The 23,887-nt window shown below is 40.3% G+C and overlaps 3 protein-coding genes across 9 annotated transcripts in view; 1 reads left to right on the plus strand and 2 right to left on the minus strand.

The window, feature by feature from the left end:
- CWF19L1 (CWF19 like cell cycle control factor 1) overlaps window positions 1-1,880 on the minus strand; it is a 36,130-nt gene extending 34,250 nt beyond the window's left edge. For 2 of the 4 annotated variants that reach the window (XM_016427963.2, XM_001378044.4), the window contains exons 1-2: window positions 1,595-1,880; window positions 358-442 (exon numbers count right to left, since the gene is read on the minus strand). In XM_016427963.2, coding sequence (XP_016283449.1) covers window positions 358-442; window positions 1,595-1,617 — 108 coding nt within the window. In that variant the 5' untranslated portion in view covers window positions 1,618-1,880. Of the gene's footprint in view, window positions 1-357; window positions 443-1,001; window positions 1,564-1,594 lie in introns of those variants that run through there. The other 2 variants (XM_056797740.1, XM_056797760.1) reach the window with 2 other exon arrangements.
- Window positions 1,881-2,031: 151 nt separating this feature from the next.
- On the minus strand, window positions 2,032-6,950 carry BLOC1S2 (biogenesis of lysosomal organelles complex 1 subunit 2). Of its 2 annotated transcripts, XM_056797791.1 has the most exons (5): window positions 6,528-6,950; window positions 6,099-6,215; window positions 5,688-5,807; window positions 4,756-4,860; window positions 2,032-2,433 (listed from the first exon to the last, which is right to left on the minus strand). In XM_056797791.1, exons 1-5 carry the CDS (start codon window positions 6,580-6,582, stop codon window positions 2,402-2,404), a joined length of 429 nt encoding a protein of 142 aa, XP_056653769.1. In that variant the 5' UTR covers window positions 6,583-6,950; the 3' UTR covers window positions 2,032-2,401. The 2 variants fall into 2 exon arrangements, with proteins under 2 accessions (XP_056653769.1, XP_007478144.2); XM_007478082.3 differs by having other exon boundaries at window positions 6,099-6,864.
- A 3-nt stretch (window positions 6,951-6,953) lies between these two features.
- The window catches only part of CHUK (component of inhibitor of nuclear factor kappa B kinase complex), a 52,684-nt gene continuing 35,750 nt past the window's right edge, over window positions 6,954-23,887 (plus strand). Inside the window, exons 1-5 of one of the 3 annotated variants that reach the window (XM_056797727.1) lie at window positions 6,954-7,910; window positions 16,730-16,824; window positions 18,396-18,510; window positions 19,220-19,289; window positions 19,928-20,016. In XM_056797727.1, coding sequence (XP_056653705.1) covers window positions 7,908-7,910; window positions 16,730-16,824; window positions 18,396-18,510; window positions 19,220-19,289; window positions 19,928-20,016 — 372 coding nt within the window. In that variant the 5' untranslated portion in view covers window positions 6,954-7,907. Of the gene's footprint in view, window positions 7,911-12,715; window positions 12,931-16,729; window positions 16,825-18,395; window positions 18,511-19,219; window positions 19,290-19,927; window positions 20,017-23,887 lie in introns of those variants that run through there. The other 2 variants (XM_007478083.3, XM_001378066.5) reach the window with 2 other exon arrangements.

The raw sequence follows: 23,887 nt of genomic DNA on the forward strand, positions 1-23,887 counted from the left end.
ATTATGTTTCACTATAGTTACTTACATGGAATCTATTGACTACTTGCCCTCCTTAATGATACCCTTGGAATCCTTATTTCCCTTAAAAATTGAGCTCAATCAAATACCACCTTGAAAAGATTTTCCCTGATTTAAGATCTTTTCAAACTATTTTGTTTCATTTTATGTATAGTTATATTTTATATTAGTTTATCTGTGTACATGTCATTCAAGCTGCATCTACTACAAGGCTGGGTTTACCATAGATTCTCACCCTGACCACAAAGCAGATTTACTAAATCAAAACCCCCAAAATTGTTTTAGTATGTTTTCCTGTAACGATGGTATTAAATTTCAATATGAAAAGAAACATCTTACATCAAAATTTCCACTTTTCTTCTGAATTGCTCGAACTCTATTGAATAAAACATCAAATTTTCCTTCAACATCACCACAAGCCAACCTGTAAGCAAGAAGAAAACATTAAATTAATCCAGTTAAGACCAACACCTGTAAAGTTTAGTGCAAACCGTTCTTGTACTCATATGGATTTCTGATCTTTTTCATTAGTATTACTTCTGAGCTTAGTTCCATAACACCATCTGTCTGTGAGACATCTCTACCAGGGTGTCCTGCTGTCACCTCAAACTCAACATCTCTAAAACCAACCTATCTTTCCTCTGAAAAACTTTCTCCCTCTATACTTCACTGTTTTCATATCATTCTTCCTATTACCTCCACTCTGAATCTAAAGTTGAAACTCAGCTCACAGATAAGTGGCACTGAGGATCCTTTTCTTTGTGTCCTTCCATCCTCCGCCATCTCCCTGATCCTGTCCCCTGTTAATCTCTCATGTCTCTGACCTTTCAGGCACTAGCTGTGTGACCCTTGGTAAAATCACTTAAGCGCTGCCTCCTTTCCTCAACTATAAAAGGAGGGTAAGAGCACCTATCTCACAGGGCTGTTGTGAAGATCAAAACAAATCCCTTTATTTTTTCTTATACCCTTACCTTCCGACTTACAATTGATGCAAAATATTGGTTCCAAGGTTAAGGGTTAGGCAATGGGGGTTAAGTGACTTCCCTAGAGTCACATAGTTAGGAAGTAACATTTGAAAAGCACTATGCAAGCCCTCAAACACCATGTAAATGTTGTTATTCATCACTGCATCCAAATTCATTTTCCCTCAAGAATACCTCACCCACTCAGCTTGGCCCAATTTTCCTCGTTTAACTATTATAGGGAAAAGAGGATCTTGAGAGTGCAGGGTCCCCAAAAAGCACTTGAGGAAAGGGGGAGGCTGATGGCACAGGTAGAAGGGCGGTGGGAGTAGAGATGCTTGGGAGGGTTAGGGTCAGGGTGCAAAAAAGGAGTCTGGGGGGAATGGAGATGAGGGGGTCCCGGGGAAGGCCTCCATGGGGGGACCCGGGGGCTGGCACATGGAGTGGAAGGCACGGGCCAAAAGCCGGATGAATGGAATAGGAGTGCCCCAACGGAGGCGGGCTCCATAGGGAGCCCACCGAACGCAGACCAGCCCTCTCAACCTTGGACACCCGACCCCCGCTCCCACTCCCCCAGCAACTATCCACGAGGTTTCCGGTTCCGGGTCACTCACAGACGGAGGGGCTTCTGAGCCATTTAGCAGAGCTAGCGCGGGACGGGAAACTGGTCGCATAAAGGAGGCCCGAGCTCGCGCCTAGCCGAACGCGCAAGCGCTGTCTGGGCGCCCCAGCCCCTCCCCCGGGAAGGCGGAACCTATGCGCATTAATACAGGGCGCGTGGAAGGACAAAAACCTTCTCCTTCCCTGGTGTCCATCCGCGAGCCCCCCCTAGTGAGGCCGTTTTCATCCTCCACTATCGACTTCTAAGTCGAGGCCTGGGGACAACAGGGGCCATAGGGCCCCGCCAGCTCGCCACAGCAGGTCCTATGCTCCTCCCCCATTCCCCCAAACTCAGGGATCATTACTGCGCAGCATGGGGCCTAGCCCCTCAGGGGCCCTAGATTAGTGCCAGCCTGGTGGACAAAATAAGGCTCAGTGTCCAGGCCCCAAAGATGATATACTGACATTTTATTTGTTATTGAGTAAGGGCGGGGGCAACGCTGGGAACAAGAGTCCAGGGTAGATGGGAAGGCAGGGAGGAGAGAGCCCAGATGAGTTCTCTGGGTCTGCTCCAGGTGGGGTGATCCTGATTGCTGAGCCTTGTCCAGGGCACACATCAATGTGAGAGGGGGGAAGGGGTGGGGGGCTGGGACCAAGATCCTGGGGTACAGTTTAGAAAAGCATCCAGGACAGCCAGGAACCAAGCTTCGACAACTCAAGCTGGGGCTGAGATCGTCTCTGGGGCAGCATCACCGTGGGGCTGAAGCACAGGAGCCTGAGAAGTCCATCCAAGTATGCAGCTCTTGGGGGATGGGCCATTTTCATCGCCTTTCTAACTTCTTGTACTTTGCTTCTGCAGAAAACCAAAACACTTCAATGAACACTTTCCCTAAGGCAGATTTTAAGCAAATGTAAAAGAAAGTCTCTCTCTGGCCAGATTTGAAATGTAATTAAATCCTTTAGATGATGCAGTCAGAAGTGAGGTGACCTCTAGAGGTAGAAGTGGAGCCCATTAAGGGTTTAGGCCACCTCCAGTCCTGCTCCCATCCCAGGATCCACCTTTGGCACATGCACACCCTTTGGGAAGGCCTTGGAGAACTATCTAGTTCTTGGGGTCATAGCACACCAGGAAGAACATTTTGGCCCTCCATTTCCCCCACCACACTCTCCAGATCCAGGGAAGATAATCTATCCAACTAGTGTGGGGGCAAAGTTGTAGGATAACTTCTAAATGAACAGCCAGGCCAAAGGGCATTCGATAGCAGCCATAAAACATCAAGAAGATGAGGTTTGCTGTCCATCTTGTTCTTTCTTCATTTTTCTCCCTTTAAAATCTTGACCCTATAGTTAACCATTTCAACTTTAACCACTCTACTCCAACCTCATTGTATTGCTGACCATCCTTTTCCAAACTCCAATCCTAGGTTATTTATTTCATCCAGTTTTCTCTGCTCATAAATTCAAACTGCTGCACATTAAGTCACAAAACCTGAGTTCATAACAAATTTTTATTATATAATTTCAACTGAGGCTCTTACTACTCTATAGGTCAATTATTTCACCCTTCTCTATTATCTCAACTTTCCTGAACAACTGTTTGAATCATCTCTTCTGATGCCACCTATACCATCCTCCCTCTTCCTTCCCAGTTATCAGAGAATCTCACTAAATATTGCCCTGAAAAAGAGGTAATTCCCTCATCCTTTCTTTCCAATCATCTTAAAATCAGATGAAATTATTTTTGTTCCTTCCTTCTTTATGAACTTAAAGAGTCTGTCCCTATGACCAATCCCTAGTATTCTCAAATAGTGAAGCTCTCCTTATCCACTATTTCAACTTCTTAAAAAATTGGCCCATTTCTAGCATTAAAAAAATGTCAATCTCCCATATTATCCTCTATTTCCCCTTGATTTCATGCTAAACTCATAGGGATAAACAAAAGACAAAACTATTTACATTTGTTGTCATCCTCTTCTTAATTCTTTGCAATGTGGCTTCCCACCTTAACATAGCTCTAAAGTTCAAATAACCAAATCCAATAGCCTTTCCCCAGTTTTGACCTCTTCAATCCTCCCCCCTTCCTCCCAGGTACACACTTCCCTGGGTTTTTACCCTACTGCTCTCTCCTGGTTCTCCTGTCTGTCATTGTTTTTTCTTAGTCTCCTTTTCAGAATTTTCCTTCTCTTCCTTTCTTTTATGTGTGGGGGTAAGTAAGGCATCTATCTCGGATACCTTTTTCCTTTGTTGGTCTCACTCAGCTCCTATGGATTCTTACCTTTATGCATACAAACAGCAGACCTATATATTTAGCTACATAACACCAACTACCTATTGTACACTTCAAACTCAACATGTCTCAAGTGGAACTCAAAACCTTTTCTTCTCTGCATCTCCCTGAACCCACCTTCTTCTGAACTTCCCTCTTTTTGGAAGTTCTCCCTCTGCAACTTTTGAATCATCCCTGGCTCTTCCTTCTCTATCACACTCAATCATGTATATTCTACTTTCACAATCTCTCTTGAATTCATGTCACTATTCACTCACACAGCTATCACCCAAACTCAAGCCTTTATCACTTCAGACCTTTACATTAGACAGCAAACTGGACATTTCTAATGATATGTCTGACTATATCATTTCCCTGGTCCAAGAAGCTCCAGTGGTTCCCTCTTTCCTATAAGACAAGAGTATAAACTCTGCTTTTATAATCAGGGTCCAATCTACATTTCCAGGTTCATTGCAAATTATTCTATTTCCCAACCCCACATTTAAGCCAAACTGGTCTCCTTGTTTTTTCCCTATAGAAGATATTTTATTTTCCATAAGGACATCTTTGGAGAGTTTGTACCCCATGAGTGGTATACTCTCCTTTTTTAATTATGACTCAAAGAATTTCTAGCATCCTTCAAAGTTCAGTTCATATTCTACTTCCTAGAGAAGGGCTGTCTAGGTCTTCATAGCTACTATTTTCCTCCTGCCCCCCTATTGAAAATATTTTGTTTTTAATATTCTATATATGTTCTTTCATCCCAAGCTTCCTAGAGGGTAAGGGCTGTCTTCATTGTTTTTGTATCCCTAGTGTCTAGCATGATATCTGTCCCCCAAGAATGTGCTTCACAAGTGCTTGACCATTCAGTGTACACTCCCTCTCCAAAAGCCACCATATTGAAATCACCTAGTTTTTTTGAATATGCATCCAACTTGTAGGCTGCCTGCTCAAGAGCAGCTACTTGCTCTTCAATTAAAGTGATCTGATCCAAATAAGGTTGAAGTGCTGCATCTAAAACAAAACAAAACCAAAAAATCTTACCTTTTAGCTTATGGAGGGGCAGGAGACCTATCAATACAATATCAGTGTGTCCACACTAATCTCTCTCTTGCTGTACTCTTATTAAAAAGCAAAACCAAAAAGTTGTTTGGCAGCTGTGAGGATATCCCTTTACATGGGTATAAGGAATTCATTGAGAAATTAGAAAGGGCTGCTACCTAGAAAGCTGATTATATAGGTGAGTCCTACAGAGACTAGTGGGAAAGAAATGGTTCTTTGCAAGAGAAAGTACTAGATTTAGAATGAGAATATTGGGGTTAAAGCCCTTATCACTAGTTAGCTATAAGACCTCAGTCAAATCATTAAGCAGTTTTCTTATCTGCAAAACACAGATAACACCTAGCCTAGGACTATTCCTTCCCAACAATGCCAGGATGTCTTTATAGCTTTGGATGTATGGCAGAAGAGCATTTTAGGGCATTAAAATTTAAACACTAAAACGAGATCTTAAGCTGTGAAATGTCATCTGCCTTGGCCTAGATGAAACATGCTCTATTGGAAGGGAAACTGACTTTGGTGTCAGAAGCCAGTTTTAGACCCCAATTCTGTTATCTCTGTGATCCAGGGCATTAATTTACTTTAGTAACAATTTCCACATGTGAGAATTGAATCCATTAAGATTGTGAAAAGAGCATTCTTAACCCTTACTCAGTCATCTCCTCACTCCCTCTAGATTCTCATCCTAAGTCAGTCTATCTTCTCCTAACTAGACTGGGAGGCTCCAAATCAGGGACAGACACAGGCCTCAGTGACTACTGCATAAAAAGATAAATACTTACATTTCTGATTTAAGTCCTTCAGGTTCCTACTTATGTTTACTGCAATATCTTTCATTTCTAAATACTTCAAGCTAGTCAGTTTGTTCATATTTTCCAGGAGTTTATAGTCTTCACTGGTGGCTTTAAAACAAAGAAAAGATATTGAAAACATGGAGATCTGTTAATATAGGTGACTGACAGTTTAGAGTCCAGCACTCTTCCTGATAGCAAAGTTGGGGGGTGTGTCCTTTTCATTTGGGGCTTTGGAAGGCTGAGTACAGACACTGTAAATAGCCAACAGTGGCATCCTGGAGGGCAGGGGGACCCTTCCATTTTGTGTCGGTGCCTGGTGCCTTGCATGGAGCAGGCCCTCAATAAATGCTTGTGTCAGGGAGCTAAACCTGGGGGGTCCCGGGGCCGATCTTGTCTCACCTGTCAGCTCGCCAGTCAGGTACGTGGCCATTTTGGAGAACATGTCCTGGCACAGTCCAGTGATGTCCGCCTCAGCGGGCTCTGTAGCCTCCTCGGCTGTCTCCACCACTGCATCATCTAGGCCGGGGAAGGGAGGTGGGGGGGGAGGAATGGGAGAAGGAGAAAAGAGGAGGGGAGAGGGAAAGGGGAAAGGGGAAAGGAGGAGGGGGAAGGAGAGAGGGATGAGGGAAGGATGGGCGAAGACGACGCGAAGTCGACCAGAGCAGGAGGAAGAGCAGGCCAGGCTCAACGCCAGGGCCCCGCCCCTCCCGCTTCCTTCCTGCCCGCCCCGCCACCTCAGCTCGGACCAGCTCCGCCCTGTCCCGCCTAGAGCCCCCTCAAACACCTCCCACGACGGCTTTCTAGGAGCCCGGGGTGTCCCTTCCTTACCTCGACTCAGTCCCTCCCGCTGAGCGGCAGGGACGCCCTCGGCCGTTGCTGCCATGGCCAAGCTTTCTCAGGCCCCGTAAGCCGGTTCCAGGCCTTCCGGGATGGCAACACCTGCACCGGAGTGGGGCGGAGAGGAGGGGAGCGGAACGGCACCTCTCCGCTCCCCCTGCCCCGCCCCGCCCAACTCCTGCTCTTTTCCGGGGTCTCTAGGAGCCTCCCTTCCTCCGCCGCCCCGCTTTCCGGCCTCCTCAGGCCCCACCCCTCACAGATTCCATTTCCAGACCGCCTCTCAGGGCCCAGCCCCTCCCCGCCGCCCTTTGCTATGTCCGACCCCCCAGTTTCAGGTCTTGGCCCCGCCCAATGCAGACTCCCTTCCTACATCTCTTCCGGTCTCTTTCCATTGCCCCGCCCCTCGCCATCTACGTTCTGCCCCTTGCTCTCCTGGGCTCTAATGCCCTTGTCCCTCCTCTTTTTCAGAGCAGGTTGAAATCCTTAATTTCTGCAGCTAATGACTGTTAATGACACTGATATGCTCAACATTAAGTGCTTAGTATGTGCAAGTACTTTCCTGAGCACAGCATGTACAAACAAAGGCAAAAACTGTCTCTCAAGAGTCATCCTAATGGAGGAGGCAGCTGGGTTGCTCAGTGGATTGAGTCAGGCCTAGAGATGGGAGGTCCTGGGTTCAAATTTGACCTCAGACACTTCCCAGCTGTGTGACCCTGGGCAAGTCACTTAACTCCCATTGCCTAACCCTTACTGCTCTTTTGCCTTGGAGCCAGTACACAGTATTGACTCCAAGATAGAAGGTAAGGGTTTACAAAAAAAAAGTCATAATGGGAAAGAAAATGTGGAGATTGGATTTGGCTCTCCCCTGATTATAACAATGAAGGTACTTAGCTCTTCCTTTATTGTAAAGATTAAATTGTAATCCGCTGTCTATTTTTAGATTTTAATCCCCAAAAGTGTAAACCTAGCACAAGTAGATCTACCCATTTTAACCATAAAAAGGTATGAGCTAACTACAAAAAGATATGAACTAACCATAAAAAGGTATGAACACCCATTTCATACCTTAAGTGGGAGGTTAGTGACCCATGTGTGAAAGAGTGGACAGTCCTGGAGAGGAGTGTCTACTGTGATTGGTAGAGGTAAAATTTAGGGGAGGTGATACAAGAGAAAAAAAGTCTTTAAATAGTGGAAACAGAGACACACATGATGATCAGTCACTCAAAGTTGGACTAGAAGAGAGTCAGTTACTCGGAGTTGGACTGAAGGAAGTCACTTGGGCTCTAAGAGAAGATAGTTGGCTGTGGAACTGGACCCCTGGAGGAGCTCATGCAGAAGACCTCAGACTGCTTTCCTTTTTAGACAGTCATCATGGTGAGTGTAAAGTTCTTTCCTTGCCCTTTCTGGAGGTGTGAACCTTTGAGAAAGGTCCATCATCTGGAGACTCCTTTCCCCTGACTGGTGCCTTAGAAATTTTAACTGGTTCAGAGGAAGCTAGAGCTTTCTTTCTCTCCTTTTCTCTCTTCCTTAATATCTTCCTTCTATTGTAAAATAAACTACCATAAATTATATTTTACTTTAGTAATTCATTTTGGAATTTAGAAATTAAAACCCTGGTGACCACCAATTAAATAATTCAGATCCAACCATAAATCTAACAAAAACAGGCAAACAGCTATATACAGGCAAGATACAGACATGGCAAGTTGGAAATCATCTGGGACAAAGCTACAGCCATGAGAATGACTGGTGGAAGGAAGAGTGTCAGCTGAGACTTGAAGCAAGTTGCCTAACCTCATACTCTATTATGATCCATGTCCCTGGTGGAGGAATTCCAGCCCATTTCTCTGCTCATTTCTCTCTAAACTCTCTCTCTCTCTCTCAGTGTTCTGACAGGCTTCTGTGGATTGAATGATAGGTGAGATGGGCAGGGTAAAAGCAAGACTCAGATTGGATCCAGCTGTTACTGTAGGCAAAGAGATGATGATGATAATGTCAGAGAAACACCCAAGTTTGAATGGGAGACTCAAACTCTGTTCAATCCAAAAGTAAGAAAAGAATTTTATTTGAAGAAAGAGAAGTTTATGGTAGTATAATAGCCTAATAGCTGACTAGCTCAGAATCATGTTGCTAGTACTTTGGCAGAGGCTGAACTGAACTCAGGTCTTTCTGGGACAGGAAAAATTGGGGATGGCCAAATTCAGGTGGAAAGTGTTTTGAGGTTTGCCATATATGCCATAGGGAATAAGGAGCATGTGAAGGTTTGGGGGAATTCTGAAATGCCAGAGACCCTAGTTTGAAGGTTCCTTGTTCCCCATTGTCCACCTTGTCATCATTTGTCAATGTGGGAATGGTTTTGCTATCCTGGAATGAGAATATGGGATGGGGGGATTTGGTACATTGGAGGACCACTATAGGTAATTATATCTTACAGTTCTAAATTAAAGTAAATGTGGAACATTATTAGTAAAACAGATTAAGCAAAAAGCTGATGGTCCAGTATAATATTATTATTGAACCAATACTAATGATTGATGTTACAGAATGGGTAACTGATCAATCTGCAATTCATTGCTTGCCTAATGCTAAAACTTTTGCAATTGATGTTTAACCAGTATTAACTCGTGAGAAACGCAAGATTTTAGGAGTATGAGGGTCTTGTTCCTATTACTACCCTATTACCTTTCATTTCCTGCTCTCTGCCCCCATCAATTACAACTTAACATTTATATAGCACTTAATATGTACCACAAACTGGGCTAAGTGCTTTACATTGATCTCATTTGATTTTCATGAAGACTAGCTTAAGAAGGGAGTAGATCATTGAATGGAGGCAAGGACCAGCTAGTAGGTCAGAGAAGGAATCATAGGATTTAGAAGCAAAAAGAGACTTTAGAAAGCATTTTATTCAACTCCATCATTTAATAGATGAGAAAACTGAAGAAAGGTTTCATAGGTACCCAGTGTCATGCAGGTGTAGCAAAACTGAGATTCAGTAATTCAATAAATGTATATTAACCATTCACTACATTCCTGTAGAGTGGTGTAACATAAAGGCCCTGTCCCAGAAAGATCTGAGTTCAGTTCAGCCTCTGCCAAAGTACTAGCAGCATAATTCTGAGCTAGTCACCCTTTCAATGATCCCAAACAAATCTAAGACTATTGGTTGTTGGGTGCAGTTAGGTGACTCAGTGGATTGAGCGATAGGAAGTCCTGGGTTTAAATATGACCCTAAACACTTCCTAGATGTGTGATCCTGGGCAAGTCACTTTACCTTCATTGCCTAGTCCTTACTGCTCTTCTACCTTGGAATCAATACATAGTATTGATTCTAAGACAGAAGGTAAGGGTTTAAAAACAAACAAACAAACACAAAACTAGCAGTTACAGATCAGTTTCCAAAGTGGGAGTGTTAAGGTCTGGGATTTCACCCACCACCAAGGAAGACCCGTGGACAATGCAAACAGGCAGAGAAAGGCCATTTATTGAATGGATACACACATCAGTGGGAACCTCTGCCATCAGAGTTCCAAGTTGCTTCTGAGAGGCTGGGCCTTAAGTACTCTCCAGCACGTATAGCCTCCCTTCCAGCCCCTTATCTGCTATATAAGATTCTTGGAACATTGCCGGCATGTTTGGCTCCCCTCAGCCCTTATTGGTTACATACTATTCTTGGGACCATGACAATTTTATGTTATTGGGGTCTTCCTGGCCTTTATCTGGTATCTACTGCAGCTGGGGTTTGGCATGTTTATTGGGGTCTTCCTGGCCTTTATCTGGTACCTACTGCAGCTGCATGTTTATTGGGGTCTTCCAACTTTCAAGGCTAGCCAGCTTGTTAAGGCTTTCCTGTATTTTAAAGGCTGGTCATTTTGGCCTCCCTCAGGAGAAAATTACTGGAAAATGTACTAGGCACTGGAGTTACAAAGACAAAAAAAGGAAACAACCTTTACTCTTTAAAAGCTTACATTTTTTAATTGCTTGATCACATGGGTTGATGGGGATATGATTAGAGATGTAGATCCTAAACGATCACCCTAGTGAAATTATCAATAATATGGAAGTAGTTCTTGATCAGTGACACCTGTAAAACCCAGTGGAATTGTGTGTCGGCTATGGGGGGCTGGGGGAAGGAAGGGAAAGAACATAAATCATGTAACATATTCTAAATTAATTAATTAAAAGTTTTCAATAAAAAAGCTTACATTTTACTGGGGAGTATAATATGTATACAAATAAGTAAAAATAAGGAAATTTGAGGTGGAGAAAAACTAAATTAGTTACTGATAACATTGAGGAAGCCATCAATGAAAAAAGATTACCTGAACTAAATTCAAAGGAAAATTGGCATTCTGAATCAGGGACATGAGGATAGAGCATGTTCCAAGATGTGCAAGTGCATGGAGGTGGGAAATGTAATATTGGTTTTAGAAAAGGAATCCAAATTGACTGAAATGTAATATGCATCCAACAGACATATGAAATAAGATTGAATGATGAATTGGTATTTTATCCTGAAAGAAAAAGGGAACACTAAAAGATTATTGTAGCCAGAGAAGCAGGAAAGCAATACCGTTATGGATGAAAGTGGAAGAGATCTTAGAGGGCATGAAGTACATGAGTTTACATATCCTCAGTTTACACATAAAGAAACTGACCCAGAGAAGTTTAGTGACTTACTCACTAAAGTCACTATCTGACTAGTAACTAGTTGGTTAGTGTCTGAGATGAGATTTGAATCTAAGTCTTTCTGACTTAAGTCCTTTACTCGAACTGCTATTAGGCCAATATGAATAGAGAACAGGAGACTAATATGAGAAGTATGGAGGTAGAACTGATAAGAAGTAGCTACTGATTGATGTACAGAAGTAGCTACTGATTGATGTACAGGAGGATAAAGGGAAAGTATGAATGAGTTTGAGATCATGAACCTTAGTGACTTGGAGACCATTGGTTCCCTCAGTTTCCTTCTTTCTGTTAGGATACCACCCTTCTTCCAGTCAGCCAACTTTATAGCCTAAGAGTCATCCTTAATTTGGCTTTCTGACTCTTCATTCAATCAGTTGCAAAGTCTTGCCAATTCAACTTCTCTCATATTCATCCCCTTCTCTCAACTCATACAACCTAGATCCTAATCCAATTAACCTTATTAAATTTGATAATACTTTATAGTTTCCCTAATTGGGCCTCTTTGAACCTATTCTTTCCCCTCCTAAACTGACCCCTCTACATAGCTGCCAAATTTCATTCAGTCAAGTGTAGTCTATGTCAGACCTTTGCTCATGAAACTGCAGTGGATCCGTTCTTCCTTTAGGATAAAATACAAATTCTTTAATTTTCCAGATTCCATTTTCCTCCCCCTCAAAAAACACACTAATATATAGATAGAAATCACTCAGATCAGGTAGGACTTTAATCGTTGAACAAACGAACCTTTAATAGCAGCTGCACCATTTGGTTGTCCTGATCCTACATCTAGATCATAAACCCTAATTTGGGGCTGGGAGTTTACATACTTTTTATTTTTTTTTGGTGAAAATGCTGGATTTCTGAGTTTTTTAACTTGAGGTCTAAGTCTGTGGACATAAACTCCCATACTGGATCTATTTTAGGGGGCCAGACCATATAATTGAATTGGGTAAAAAAACAAACAAACTTCATTCTTCCTAACATCTCATTGAAATTTTGATTTTTTAAAAAACATTGAGAAAGGGGTCCAGAACCCAGGAAAGATGAGGAAGCCTGGTCCTGGGAGAAGGTCCTTTCTTTTAGAGTCAGCATTTTCATTTTTGCCTGTCAGTCTTTAGTGGTTGGACAATAAATATCTGGCCCCTAAGTGCTTTATAAAAGCTTGATTTTAGAGTCCAGAAATGCCATATCATCAGGGTGGGCGCAGAGGGTTGATCACTCCATTATAGTTTTAAAGAGCTCTTGTATGGGTTGGGGCTGAGAGGCCGGCTGGGCCAGCTGACCCTTCACAGGCTAAGGGTAGTTTCCTCTCTCGGACCCTATACCCACCTTCTGGAGTGGGGGACAAAAGCTCGGAGGATTGTGGAGCTCAACACTAGACTGCAGGTGGGCGGGGCCTAGGCCACGTGAGGTGATGGAGTGGGGCTTGTAGAACTGTGGGGCCTTGGTTGAAGGAAGTGACCTGTTTCCGTCCCTCTTCTCGCCCGGATGTGACGCTAAATTCTCGAGAGAAGATCGTGTTGGTTAGAGCGGTGGCGGCGGGGGCCGTGAGCCGGCCTGGAAGCGGCGGCCGATTCTGCGGCCGACCCCGCTCCGGCCCATGGACCGGCCCCCGGGGCTTCGGCCCGGCGCGGGCGGGCCCTGGGAAATGCGGGAACGGCTGGGCACAGGCGGCTTCGGAAATGTCTGTCTTTATCAGCACCGGGTGAGGCTGTGGCGACCGCGGCGCGAGGTGGGGTGGTGGGTTGTATGTTCGCTTGCATGATCCACGGTCGTTGTGGTGCCGGACCGAGTGCGGCTTTGTCCTGGGCAGTGCGCGACTCAATTTGGATCATCCAGCAGGTGACCCTGTGGCGTGATTCTGTAGGGGTGACTTGGCCCCATTCGGAGTCACCCTGCTGCGGTGATTGACCTAGTGGTCCTGGCCGAGGATTGGGGATGATGCCTGACTGGGTCGACTTTGGGGGGGTTAGTATGTATGCATATATGTATGTATGTATGTGCGTATGTATGTGTGTTGAGTGCAAGCACTGTTGTACGGAGCGGTTTGCATGTTACTGGACTACTTAGAGAGTAATCCATTTTTATAGACTGTTAGCATGTTCATTCCACCATCATTAGAGCTCCTTGCGAGCAGGGACTATCTCTCCTTTTCTTTTTATCCCTAGTGCTTAGCGCAGTGCCTGGCCTTGGGAGCCACTTGACAAATACTCATTGACTTGGTAGGGAGGTATGAAGAAGAGGAGGAAAGTAGAGCAGGCAGTATTATGGACTTCGTTGGTACTTGGATTGTGTATGGTCTTTAGCTAAGTATCAGAGGTGGGAAAGTCAGCCGTACATCATCTCCTGCATTCAATATTTATGACCTTTTCATCCCATTTTAACTAACAATCACAGTCAGTCCACCTCAGATCTGTCACAGAACAGTACCATCTTGAAGATCTGAACTTTCAAAGTCTTCACAGCCTTCTTCCTACTCATTATTCCCTGAAGCTATTGTCCAAACCTTTCTTCCCTTTCCACAGCTCACTAACTGCTTCCAACCTTTCACACTTACTTGAAGTAGATGACTTAGTCTCCTACTGTAAGGAGAAGTTGGGTTACGAATAGGGGAGATTATGGATTGGGAATGATATGAGAGGAAAGCATTGAAGAGGTGCTAAGTATTGATGGAATTAAAACCCTGAGTACTTTAGACTTCTTTCAACAAGCCTGGAAAACGAAAGGGTAGAGGAAGATGATTCAGGAATTTATTGAGAGCATGAGAACTATTTTTAAGAGCAAGGGAGACCCGAACATGTTCATAGAATGAGAGGAATCCGTGAGGATGGGTCAAATAGTTGATGGAAAAAGGTCTTGAAAAGGTAGATTGAAGAGGATAAGATTAAGCAATTGTACTTCCCATCCTTTGGCGTCTATGATACTAGATTTCCTGGTCTTCCTTCACTTTTCTGCCTACTTAGTTTTCTTTTCTGGAGCCTCTTTTATAGCATAATGGATTTAGAGCTGGAAGGAAGCCCTTCCCCCCCCCCCCCCTTTTACAGATGAGGAAATTAAGACAAGTGATTTGTTTAAAGTTAACATAGTAAATAGCAGAGCTTTGATTGGAACATAGCCCCTCTTGCTTCAAATCATTCTTTTCTCTGTATTCCTTTGGTTTTGTTTGTGGCCTCATTTTCTTCTTACACCTCTGGTAATTTTTGTAGACTCCCATAGTTTGAACAAACACCTGTGTGCTGATACTGACCCAAGGATTGACTTTAAGTATTGCTGTAGTGTACTATTAGTTCTCCAGGCAGAGGAGAGATAAAGATTTAAACAATGCTTTCCAGTCAAGTGATCAAACATTTATCCTGTGATCAAACATTTATCCTGTTTACAGTGTACCAGGTATTGTGCTAACTAACCCCCTTTTTTTGGTCTTATCTATAAAACTTATCCAAGAAGTTAAATAACTATTATTTCAAGTAATAGATGATGAGAAGTGGTAACTTTTTTTTTTTTTTGGTGAGCATAGCTTTGGATTCAATATAGCTTAATTTGAAATTATCCTTGCATCCTTAAACAATTTTTTGAGAGTATTTCCATTCTTGGGGCATATTGAAATTCATTTGAACTTTGTTTTAACACATGAAATAATCTATCCTTATGTAGTATTTTAAAATAACTTTTCAACCATGAAAGATGATATTAAGTATTTTATTTAAGAAGTTGTTTTTATTAATTGTAGCACACATGTGATAATGTTTAACAAAGCTCAGTGATTAAATTTATTTTATGTTAATTCATTTTGTTTTGACACAAGACTCTACCCCACTCCCAAACACTCAAATCCTCTATAAAGTTCATTCCCTGAAAAGTTAACAAAACTACCTCAGAGAATTATTTGCAGTAAGTATTGCTTTATAATTTTGTAGTTTAACAATCATTAATAAAAGTATGTTTTCTATCACTTTATATAGTACTTACATTTTCTGTTGTTTTTGACTTGAGGTCATCTAGTATTGTCTTTATTTACATATTTGTAATCATTTCATATATTGTTATTTTGTCTTTTTTCTTCAATTTGGATCACTTTACAGGCTTATGTTTCTCTGAAAATTTAGTTTTCATTGTTACTTGCAACATAATAATATTCCTTTACATCATATGCCACAGGTTTTTCAGCCATTTTCTGTTTGATGGATGTATTTTGTTTTTAGTTTTATTATTATTGCAAAGGATGTTGCTTTGTATTTCAGATCAGTTCAACACATAAAAGTACCTGCTTTGTGCAAAAGACGCTGTTAAGGGGGGGCACCTGGGTAGTTCAGTGGATTGACAGCCAGGCCTAGTTACTGGAGGTTCTAGATTCAGATCTGGTCTCAGACAATTCCCAGCTGTGTGACCCTGGGTAAGTCACTTGACCCCCATTGCCTATCCCTTACCACTCTTCCGCCTTAGAGCTAATACACAGTATTGATTCTAAGATGTAAGGTAAGGGTTTAAAAAACAAATAAACATATATTATTGTATAATTTAAGTTCCTTTTGGGCTTCATTTTTATGTCATTGCATTTTCCAGAACTTAACAGTGTCTTATTTTTCTTTTTAAACCCTTACCTTTTTTCTTAGAATCAATACTGTGTATTGGCTCCAAGGCAGAAGAGAGTGTTAAGGGCTAGGCAATGGGGGTCAAATGACTTGCCCAGAGTCACATAGCTGGGAAGTGTCTGAGGCAAAGTTTGAACCCAGGACCTCCCATCTCTAGGCCTGGCTCTCAATCCACTGAGCCACCCAGCTGCCCCCAATAATATGTGTTTTGACCTAATATTGGAGCCCCAGAATTGCTGTATAGTGAATTTGGTATTTACTTGATTATGTCATATACTTGTTTTTTGTAATAATTTTTAAAATTTCATGTGATATTCTCAAAGATCATGTTGTGACATGTCTGCCATAGGGGATGCATTTACCATTTCCTGTCTTGATTCTGTGATTGAAGATAGTTGTTAGTTGGCCTTGTAGAATTAAGAGAGGTGTGGCATGGCAGTTAGTGGCATTAGAAATGCAGGATTAGAAGGTTTTTCTGAAGACCAAGTTAGGCTGGTATGCACCCTCAGTTCCCGTCATGGGATGGTTTCAGTCTTTCATCTGACAGTCTTGAATCTTATGCATTAATAAAAGATAAGGAATGAGGAAAAGAAGCTATATCTGTTTTCTGATGTTACTTGTGAAAGAAAGAGCATTGTGATTGGAGGTAGAGAGAAGATCTTGTAATGATTTAAGTGAATGGGTGCCCGTGTTCTTTTATATATTTGAAAGCCAATTGTGAAGAATAGGTAGTTGTCATCTTCAAGTCCTTTACTCACCATAGATATTTGTATCTAATTAGGGAAGGTCAGCATGTAGTTTATAGGAAATGGGAAAAGTAGAAAGGGTTGATTGCCCAAGACTAAAGAACTATTCTGCATAAGAATGTAACTTCTTCCTATCAATCTTTTTCTTTCTTTTTTTTTTCTTCAGGAACTTGGTAACAAAATAGCTATTAAATCTTGTCGCTTGGAGCTAAGTGCAAAAAATAAAGACCGGTGGTGCCATGAAATCCAGATTATGAAGAAGTGAGTATATTTTGAGATTTATGATTCTTCTCTTAATATGTGCTTGGCAGTAAGAGTCTGAGAATTCTCTTAGCCTTTAAAAAAAAGATAAATTGCTGTTTTAGAATTATTAAAAATATATATTCTATTAAAAATAGAATAGACTATGTAGGAATAGAAACTCTAAGGAGATTTAGCATAATAAGTCATTTATGCATACGCATATATATGTATATATATAGTATGCATTTGAATGTATAAATTGTCTGCACTCTGAGTTCACAATCATACCATCTAATTTAAAGGTTTTGCCGCCCATGTTGAGCATACTTTCTTTTGTGATGGCACCTAATAGGAGTTTGTCTTGTTATCATTTGTATTGGATACTTTTCAGAGTGCTTTTAGATCCTTAATCTCTTAAATCCTATAACAACCCCAGGAAGAAAGCTTAGAGAGATTGAATAACTTTCCTTGGGCCATACAATTAATAAATAGTAGAGAGGTTTGAACCCAAGTCTTTGATTCCTTTCACTGTGTTTTCTACTGTATCATGTAGCCTGCCACTTAAGAGGAAATAATTAATGTCAGTTGGTATTTGGAATGATGACTTGGCCCTGCAAGATCCTTACTTTTTTCTTTAAAGGAATCAATCCTTAAAGATTCCTTTATTTTTCACTATTCTTACAACTACACAACATTAATATATTTTAGAAAGATTTGTGAGACTTCCAGTTACCTGTCTAATGGATAATTGTTCCCTCCTTCTTTTTTCCTATTTCTTCCAGTCAATGAAACTGTATAATAAATTAATAGACTAGACATTGCCACCAGTTGTTATTGATATATTTCAGTATCATTTCCATTGTTATGAACATCATTGTACTTGGTCAGAAGAGTTGAACTGAATAACTTAAAGATCCCTCTAAGTGCTTTTTACTGTGACTTTTTAAGAAGGAGTCATATTTGTTAAATATCCCTTCCCTCATAGACTGGGCCAGACAGCATACTTTGAGTTGAGGAAGTGACTGGCGAGTGCACAGTGCTGAGGAGGCAAGGGTTATAGGTCCAGTGCCCACATTAGCCAAGTAATTTTGAACAGAGAAAAATTTCATTTCACATCTGGACACTAACTTTGGCCAGGCATCGGGTAAGGGCATGCTGCTGGTCACCAGGGTAATTTCACATGACATTTTGTAACTCATTCCCATTATTGACAGCAGTTTTAAGTATATTTTCTCTCAAAGTCCTGCTTTCTTTGAGCTGTGCTTTGCAACATATCTGAATGAAGACTCATCAGCTATGAAACTATGGGTCCATTGGTCTAACCCCCTCATTACAGATGTGGAACCTGAGGACTTCAACAACAAGCTTGAGGTCACATGGCTAGTGAGTGGGAGAACAGGATGGGAGGCCAGTTCTTCTGATTCCAAGTCTTCTGCTCTTTCTATTACACTGTTTTGTCTCTTCCCTCCTGGGCATGTTCACAGCAAACTTATAGGCCCCTGTGGTGAAACAATGAGATGGTGAAACACAATGAGGTGGTGTTACATAAGAAGAAATTTCATATTAGCATTTTGCTCTTTTCTTTTTAGGCTGAATCATCCTAGTGTTGTAAAGGCCTGTGATGTTCCTGAGGAGATGAATTTCCTGATTAATGATGTCCCTCTTCTAGCCATGGAGTACTGTTCAGGGGGAGATCTTCGGAAGGTAGTTGAGGCTGTTTTGGTTTGGGGGAGGTTGTCACTCTTGTCACTGACTTGCATAGTTTATTCAGATTTGGTAGGAGGATTCACCCTGGTAGGTTGATAGTTTAAAGATTTTCGATAGTGTTTTTGTGGTGGAAAAATGTGACCAAAATCTTGGGATTTATTTACGATGCATTCTTAGAAAAGCGTGTCAGTAGTATTAGCCACGTAGTAGTGGATTTGATGAGTAAAACCTTTCTTTTTCTGACATTTTTCCATTGCCTTCTTCCATTTCAAATCTGCCATTGATACTTGTCCATCTGGCTATGGACTGTTATCTTTGAGGTCTTTAAAGTTCTTGAGATTTAAATACTCTCTCTCCTTTCTCTTCTGTGTACTAGCATGGGATTTAGATATAGTCTCAGTATAGATTTTGAGCATTTTTTTCTTGTCATTGTCTTATTCATTCATTTATTTATTTATTTAATCATTCATTCATTTATTCATTTATTTATTGTTGTCTTATTTATTTAACCACCCATCCATTCATTTATTTATTTATTCATTCATTTATTCATTTATTTTTGGTCATAATGCTTTACATCAGGATAAAGTTCCCAGTGAATATGACTGTGGTTGTGTATTTTTTTTAATTTTATAGTATTTTATTTGATCATTTCCATGCATTTTTCATGGTTATGTATTTTTAAACCCTTTTTTCCTTCCTTTAGTTACTCAACAAACCAGAAAATTGCTGTGGACTTAAAGAAAGTCAGATACTTTCTCTGCTTAGTGATATTGGTATGTAATTTCCCAAATTGCCAGAATTTGATTGTTTCTAATGTTGGGTGTTTGATGAGGGAAAGAGCTATGTACAATGTTAATACTTCATACACTGAGGAAATGTTCATGTACTTTCATGAAACATGAATTGGAATTCAAAAATTTCTGTGAATGTCAAAACCAAATTGAATTCAGAATCTATGATCATAGTACTGATTTCTTGCTAGATGATATTTCTAGCTTAATAAAAGAAATGTTTTAATTTATTTGACAATTATATAGAATTAAAAATTTTTAACTTTACTATAGCACTTAGAAGTCACCTTTTCTAGTTAATATGGCAATGTTATGCATTTGACTTGAACACAGTTTTGAATTTTTTTTTTCTGGCTCTGCATGTGAGCAACTGTGATCATGAAACTCCATGGATATATGAAAGCCAGGAGAGTTTCCTCATGGGATTGTTGGACTAAGAGTTTGGAGTCAGGAGAACTCAGGTTCAGATCTTGGCTCTAACACTTAGTAATTGATTTTTGTCAGTTTCCTCATCTATAAAATGGGAATTATAATACTTGTACTATGAGGAAAGCCTTAAATAGCTATATAAAAATGAATTGTTGTTAGTCCCTCAAAATATATTTTTTATATTCATTTAGGGTCGGGGATTCAATATTTGCATGAAAATAGAATTATTCACAGAGATCTAAAACCTGAAAATATAGTTCTTCAGGATGTTGGTGGGAAGGTAGGTAAAATGCTGAAGGACCTTTACATACCTGCTAAGTGTAGCACATCTAGCTTATTCGGGTTGAGAGAAGGATCAAGGTATTTTAAAGTTTTTGTATTTTGCTCTGGGGGAAAAATGAAGTTTCACTGATGCCTTTTTAAACTAACTTTAATTTAAGAAAAGTTTGTATACCCTCTAAATTCTAAGTGTAGCTCAAGCATCTTAGCTCTTTTATTTGACTCACTGTTAAATTTGGAAATTTTGATTCTATATTTCCCAAACAAATGATTTTGAAAAGATATATAGATCTCTAATAAGTGCACGTAGTATTCATGAATAGTAATGTAATTTGAGTTGTTTTCTGGAATACATTTTAAGGAAAAAGCTTTTTTCTGAGTAAGGCTATCTCTATTGTCATCTCTCTGCATTTTGAAACTTTCTTTTCTTTTGCCCAATGCTTGAAACTCTTATAGGACTGTCCTTGGTATAGAGTACCATGCTGCCCCAGGCACTCTTCATAGAAGTTGCATTAGCACAGAGCATGTCAGAGATGGCAAGACAATATTTTTCCTGGTTTTAATGCTACAAGTTGGAATGAAATTTGGTACGGAGTTGCTCCAAAGTGAATGTAAAGTAGTAGGCTTATAATTATCTTGCTTTTTGAATTCATTTGTTTTATCAGTCACTATAGACTTTCCCTAGAAACATCAACCCAATACATTTTATAATTCAAAAAGCCAACTAAGTCTTGGACATTGTCAGGAAGGGCATTAGAAACATTTTAAATATGCATTTCTTCTCTTCTGTAAACTTACAATGTGTACCTACTAGTAATCTTAGTTGTAATTCTGGTTACCCCACATAAAGGAATTAGAGAGCTGGCAAAAGTCCAGAGTAAGGCATCCAGAATGAATGAGGGAATCAATCAGGAGGATGAATGTGAGGCAATGATGTGGAGATAGAAAAGATTATGCCATTTCAGTTAGGAGAGACTACTTGATAGATGAGCTATGATTAGATTTCTTAAAATTATTGAGAATTTGGACTTGGTGTATATAGGACAAGTCATTCCAGATTAACCTCATTTTCCTTTTTTGAAAGGTTAATTAGACTGGTAGATCAAGAGACTTCAGTAGCAGGTATTGTTCACCTAGACTTCAACAAAGCATTTGGAAAAGTCTTTTAATGCTGTCCTTGTGAACAAGGAGAGATATGGGCTAGGGGACGGTGTATTTAGGAGACTTTGAAACAAGTTGATTGATAGGAACCCCAAAATAGTCATTAATGAGTTGGTGGCAATTTGGTATGCCCCAGGGCTTTGACTTTAGTCCTGTGTTTCACATTTATATCAGTGATTTGGGTGAAGGTACAACAGATTAATTATTTAATTATTTAATTTACAGATTAATAATTAATTAATAATAATATTTATCATTATATATTATAATAATAATTAATAAAATAAAAATTAATAAAAATACATAATAATAATAATAATAATAATAATAATAATAATAATAATAATAATAATAATAATAATAAAAATTAATTTACAGATGACCAAAGCAGGAGGGTACCATTAAAACCTAACAGAGATCTAATGGTGTCTGCATCACTGAAATTTTCATTGGTTCATTATTGCCTGTAGTATAAAATATAAAATCCTTAGCCTGACCTCTTAAGCCCTCTACTATCTGGCCCTAATCCACCTTTTGAGTCTGATTTCATATTGTGGAGAGTGAAAGATGAAATGACTGAAGAAACAAAGGTTCAAGTTTCTGGGCATATTCATTTTTTAGGCAATTGTCAGTGGGAAGAATTGGGAGAAAATCTTCTTGTATTGTTTGGGGCTGGGAAGCTGGACCACATCCATGTGCTTTACTAAGGACCCAGGTTGTGCTGACCAGAAACATGATCAGATCTGAAGATTGATGTAAAGAGTTTTTTTAAATTACACAGCTCAAGCAACCTATGTTATCTCATATGAAAACTGGCCCCATACTGATCAATCAGTTATTGTTTCCATGTTCCTTTGATTGTTCACAGACACTGGGTGGAATGGTGCACCTTTTATTCTGATATTAGGAAATTATAGCCATCCCCTCTACCCCTCCCTTCTTGGAAAGTTCCTAATTTTTCCTACAATTGGAATCAGATTACCTAATATTGTATTATGGTTAATTGTTTCTTTTTAATTAATTGGCTTTATTTGATTAATTATTTTTAACTATTTAAAAAACCCTGTTTACCTCTGTATTTAGGGTCCAGTGCCAAAGCTGAAGAATGTGACTGTTAGGCAGTTGGCATGTCTTGCTTAATAAATTGAAATCCTCAGAAGCTTGAACTTTTGTTTCCTCAGCATTTCATTTTTCACCTGCCATAATATTGCTCTTTCATACTACTCCCACCAGCTGTATGTAATATTCTATTTTCTACCGTTTTGACTTTGTACAGATAGTTTCCTCTGTGGTCCCCTCCTCTCATTTCTTGTAAAATCTCTTGTTTCCTTATAATCACACCTAGGTGCCATGCCCTTGCCTGAGGTTTCTTTTGATCTATGCTAGTTAGGAGACTTTTCCTTTCTAAGCTACTTTGTATTTACTTATATGCACTTTGTATTTTCTTCTCTGTGTACATGGATTCTCTCCAGTAGAATGTAAGCTTCTTGAGGGCAGGGGTTTTTCTACTTTTGTTTTAATCTCCCTAGTTTTTCTAGCCTCAATACCTTGCATCCATGTGCTTTGTGCAATGTGCATTGTATTAAACTGAATTTAAATACAGTGGATTGATAGTCTGGAGCCAGAAAGATCTCAGCAGTCTAGCTCACTGGGGCAGATTGAGTAAGATGAAATATAATGGGGATAAATGTCAAGTCCTATTCTTGAGTTAAAAAAAAAGTTGTTCACAAAGTTAAGACTGGGAGATTTGATTAGATAGTTGATCTGAAAACAATATCTAGAGATTTTAGTGGGCTGTATGGTAAAAAAGAAGAGCCTAGTGGCATCTACAAAAGCAAATGCTATCTTTGGTGTCTAGGACGGGGCTAGCGATTATCCTGCTGAATTCTCATATTCTGCCACGCCACACAATCAACATGAATTTATTTAGAATATTGGCCCGTGAGCCTACAAAAAGGCAAAACAGCCTTTGCTCTCAAGTCTCAGAGGCCATCTTTTAGATAAGAAACAGATAAGCTGACAAGCATCCAGACAGGGGGTGTGAGGCTTCAGATTCCCTAACAAGAGAGACTTTTTTTTAAGCTTTTCATCTTAGAATCAATACTATATTGGTTCCAAGGCAGAGAAACAGTAAGGGCTAGTCAACGAGGGTTAAGTGACTTGTCCAGGGTCACATAGCTAAGAAGTATCTGAGGTTAGATTTGAACCCAGGACTTCCCATCTCTAGGTCTTGCTAAGTTACCTACCTGCCTCCAAGAGAAAATTTCTGTGGAAAAGAGATTGTACTTGTCCCGTTTAGGCCTAGGACATAACTGAGCAATGGAGGGGTGCTTCAGAAAGGCTTGATGTAAGAAGGAATTCCTTACAATTAAGTTAGCCAAAAATAGGAGTGGGGGAGTGGCAGATCTTCAGTAGAGATCTTTTAGATGGGTCTACATGACTAGCCATTTGTTGGGGGTATTCTGGAGGATATTCTCTATCTCACATGCTCTCAAAGATCCTTTTAAATTTTGTGACCCCCAAAGCAGGGATCTATAACTAGATGGGCACCTCATGTAATGAAAGTAGTTCTTCCTTTTATTCTATATAGTAGATGAAATCTAAGGAACTCATGCCTCTATGAGGTCATGTGGTTCTGACTGATATAGATAGGTTTAAAAAAGGTTTAGCTGGACTAGTGGACAGATCTGGAATGTTACCATGTTCAAGGA

The sequence above is a fragment of the Monodelphis domestica genome, chromosome 1 (assembly GCF_027887165.1).
Source record: "Monodelphis domestica isolate mMonDom1 chromosome 1, mMonDom1.pri, whole genome shotgun sequence".
Taxonomy (NCBI): Eukaryota; Metazoa; Chordata; class Mammalia; order Didelphimorphia; family Didelphidae; genus Monodelphis; species Monodelphis domestica.